We start from the raw sequence: 4,066 nt of genomic DNA, 5'->3' as shown, positions 1-4,066 counted from the left end.
CAATCAGATCCCTCCTTCATGTGTTTCCAGGGCAACAGAAGTACGAGGTTTCAATGACGCCCAGAAGGAGGAGTACTTCAGGGGGAGGATCAGTGATGAAGAGCTGTCCAGCAGAATCATCTCCCACATCCAGACCTGCAGGAGCCTCCACATCATGTGTGGAATCCCAGTCTTCTGCTGGATCACTGCTACGGTTCTGGAGAACATGTTGACCTCAGAGCAGAGAGGAGAGCTGCCCAAGACCATGACTGACATGTACTCACACTTCCTGCTGGTCCAGACAAAGAGAAAGAAGAACAAGTACCATGGAGGACATGAGACAAGTCCACAGGAGCTGATGGAGGCTGACAGGGAAGTTCTTCTGAAGCTGGGGAGGCTGGCGTTTGAACATCTGGAGAAAGGAAACATCATGTTCTACCAAGAAGACCTGGAGCAGTGTGGTCTGGACGTCACAGAGGCCTCAGTGTACTCAGGAGTTTGTACAGAGATCTTCAAAAGAGAGAGTGTGATCTTCCAGAAACCAGTTTACTGCTTTGTTCACCTGAGCGTCCAGGAGTTTATGGCTGCAGTTTACATGCTCCACTGTTTCACCACCAGGAACTCAGAGGTGGTGAAGGACTTCCTGGATGGTTCACCCAACACCCATGTTAGGAGAGATTTAAAAATGGAAGACGGTAACTTCACTCTAGACTGTTTCCTGGAGAGAGTCATGATGAAATCTCTCCAAAGTAAAACTGGGCATCTAGACATGTTTGTTCGCTTCATTCATGGCCTTTCTCTGAAGTCAAACCAGAAGCTCCTGGGAGGCCTTGTTGATCAAACAGAGAACAGTCCAGAGAACATCTATAAAATCATCAACAACCTGAAGAAGATGAACACCAATAAAATGTCTCCAGATAGAAGCATCAACATCTTCTACTGTCTGATAGAGATGAATGATCTCTCAATTCAACAGGAGATCCAGGAGTTTCTGAGGATGGAGAACCGATTAGAGAGGGAGCTCTCAGAGATCCACTGCTCGGCTCTGGCCTACATGCTACAGATGCTGGAGGAGGTTCTGGATGAGTTGGACCTGGATATGTTCAACACATCAAAGGAGGGGAAAATGAGGCTGATCCCAGTGGTGAGGAACTGCAGAAAGGCTCGGTGAGATCATAGAATCAATATTAAGTCATAGAAAATGTTTCCTATTTGGAGAGACTGATTGAGTCAGTTTTTAGGATGTGGTGGCACTGGTTGCCTGTCTTTAACAGAAGAGAGCAGCAGAGGAACATATAAGTTGGAACGGGCTGTAACATGAACTCAAAGTGTGTATACAAGATACACCAGCTTACCTCACTGAGGTCTGCAGCCCACCAACCTGTACGTATGAACTAAAGAAGACTCAATTGAGCCAATTCACAACACATGTACAGAAGCATTTAACTGCCAGAGCTTGGAAATTCAGGAGAATCTCAATATAACGAGGTATAAAATGCGTCTTGTTGCTACAAGAAAGTATCAATGAGACGAGTTGCTACTTTCTACTTTGCTACATGAAGGCTTCTCATTATAACAAGGTATAAAACTTGTTAAAATGAGAAAGTTTCTTTTTAAAACAAGGAAGTTTTAACAAGAAACTATTAATAAAAAAGTTTTATATCTCATTACAGCAATACATTTTCTTGTTTTATCAAGAAACTTTGTTCAGAAAATCAATTTATTTATTAAAATATGCTCCTGTGATAGAATACAACTTGTTAAGGAGAGATAGATAAAGGAGCTCCTTCTGACTCTCCGTCTTCTCACTTTGTTTCTTCCAGACCACATCTAAAAATCCCTGGAGGTGTTACTGTTATGACCTTTGTTATATAAAAGAGAAGAAATATTTTGGGTCTAATAAGATATAGGTCTTGCTAGAATGAGCTTTTCAAAGCCTTTAAAAAGAGACGGTTTATCATTTTAATAAGTTTTGCATGTTTTTATAGTGAAAAAGTTTTCTTGTTAAAGAAATACTGCTCCTGAATTTCTTTCAAAGCCCTGGCTTAAAAACGTCTCCACATGTCATCTCAAGGCACTTTACAAAAAATAAAGTCATTTCAATCCAAACATCCATCAATTCCAGTTAGCACTAGTTATCAAACAGTTCAGCTCATTATTCATACTGGTTTAAAAGGGTTTGTTTCTAAGGAAACTCAACATGTTGCATTCATTCTTTGACTTGCAGCTTCCCCTCATAGATAAGAATGTCTCATATAAAAGAGTTGTAATAACATGCATCATTTTATCTGTGACACTGAAGCCTGGTCGGCTGTCGCCTCTCGGAGACCCACTGTGAAGTTGTTGCCTCGGCTCTGATGTCCAGCCACTCCCAGCTGGTAGAACTGGACCTGACTGGAAACGTCCTGCCTGGCCCAGGAGTGAAGCTCCTATGTGACGGACTCGCAAGTCCATACTGTAAACTGAAGACACTGAGGTCAGTTCCCTAAATATTTTGGTTTGTTTTAAATTCTCAGTTTGAACTTCATGAACTTTTGGGTCCGAAAGCGTCTAACTGTATGAGCATAGTGGCATGGAGACAATACCTGAGCTCTGGGCAGGATTTACGTTATTTCTGAGAAAGTGAAACTTACAACATCCTTTCTTTTTGTTGTTCTTTTTGACGTCGTAGGTATGTTTTGAGCTGTTTGTCAATGTGAACAGCAGCTCCCAATAAACTGGTATATATTGACAATCAGATTAAAATCTTAAATTCTGTTTAATTATCTGATTAGATGTTTTTATTTTCTGTGCAGACTGAGAGGCTGCAGGCTGTCAGAAATCAGCTGTGATAGTCTGGTTTCTGCTCTCATGTCAAACCCTTCTCATTTGAAACATCTGGACATGGGTCTGAACAATAAGCTGCAGGATTCTGGCATGAAACTGCTTTGTGCCTTTCTAGAAAATTCAGAAAGTAGACTCAAGACACTCAGGTCAGCTCACAAAGTTCATTTTATTGTTCTTCCTCTCGCCTTTGTCAAACAAACAAGCAAAATCTAACCTGCTTTGACAAAAAATGTTTTTCTTTGCTTAGATTGCTAGAATGTAGCTTAACTGGAGTAGCCTGTGCTTATTTGGCCTCGGCTCTGAAGTCCAACCCCTCCCATCTGACACATCTGGACATGAGTGGGAACAACCTTGAGGACTCAGGTGTGAAGCACCTGTGTGCTTTCATGGAGACTCCTAACTGCAAACTGCAGAAACTGAGGTAAGGTCACCATCTTCCTGTTAGCAACCTTACACATTAACTAATCTAAGATCAGATCATCTAAATGTGATGGGAAAGGGAAAAAAATGTGGGGATTTTCACTGGGAGAAAAAAGCCCCACATCAAAATGCTGCCACCGCCATACTTGACAGTTGGTACAGGTCTGACGATGTGTCTGAAAATCAAATGTGTCCTGTTGTTCATCAGTCTGTGGGGCTGCAGGCTGTCAGGAACCAGCTGTGCTTCTATAGTCTCAGCCCTAAACACCAACCCGTCTCTTCTGAAGCATCTGGATCTGAGAGACAACAACCTGCAGGATTCAGATGTGGAGCAGCTGCTGGATCTGGTGGAGAGCCCACAATTCAGACTGCAAAGGCTGAGGTGAGCATGGGGGTCTTTCTGCCTTCACATAAAATAAATGGAGAATGGAAGCAGTTATTTATCATTACTGTTCTCTCATCTTTCCTCTGCAGGTGGAAATGATGATCCCTGTACAGATGAAAAGGAGGCTAAAATGGACAGTCGACTGACAGGAAAGACTTATTTAGTTTGTGTGTTTATGTGAACCATTTTTATATACTTGTGGGGACCTGTTCTGTCTACACTGTGAGGTTGTGAGGATCACTGCTTCAGGGGTTAAACTGTAGAAATGAATGGAAGTCGATGTAAAGTCTCCACAAGACACAAAAACATGACTGTGTGTGTGTGTGTGTGTGTGTGTGTGGCGGTAGTAGCTCTACTGTATCTCACATTGTGTCATAGATGCTGCCCGTTAATATATTTGCATTGTTCCTCTGATCCTGAAGTTGCTCTGTCAGAAATGCTAACGCTGAAGGTTGA

The 4,066-nt window shown here is 42.2% G+C and overlaps 1 protein-coding gene across 1 annotated transcript in view; it reads left to right on the top strand.

Annotated features, from left to right (window-relative positions):
- LOC103153104 (NACHT, LRR and PYD domains-containing protein 3-like) overlaps positions 1-4,066 on the top strand; it is a 7,679-nt gene extending 3,613 nt beyond the window's left edge. The window contains exons 4-9 of the mRNA XM_007573901.2: positions 8-1,146; positions 2,282-2,455; positions 2,775-2,951; positions 3,053-3,226; positions 3,434-3,607; positions 3,700-4,066. Of these exons, the coding sequence (XP_007573963.1) occupies positions 8-1,146; positions 2,282-2,455; positions 2,775-2,951; positions 3,053-3,226; positions 3,434-3,607; positions 3,700-3,709 (1,848 nt within the window). The 3' untranslated portion in view covers positions 3,710-4,066. The remainder of the gene's footprint in view (positions 1-7; positions 1,147-2,281; positions 2,456-2,774; positions 2,952-3,052; positions 3,227-3,433; positions 3,608-3,699) is intronic.

Source organism: Poecilia formosa, unplaced genomic scaffold, assembly GCF_000485575.1.
Source record: "Poecilia formosa unplaced genomic scaffold, Poecilia_formosa-5.1.2 Scaffold339, whole genome shotgun sequence".
NCBI classification, from domain to species: Eukaryota; Metazoa; Chordata; class Actinopteri; order Cyprinodontiformes; family Poeciliidae; genus Poecilia; species Poecilia formosa.
This window is presented reverse-complemented; position numbering and strand designations above follow the sequence as displayed.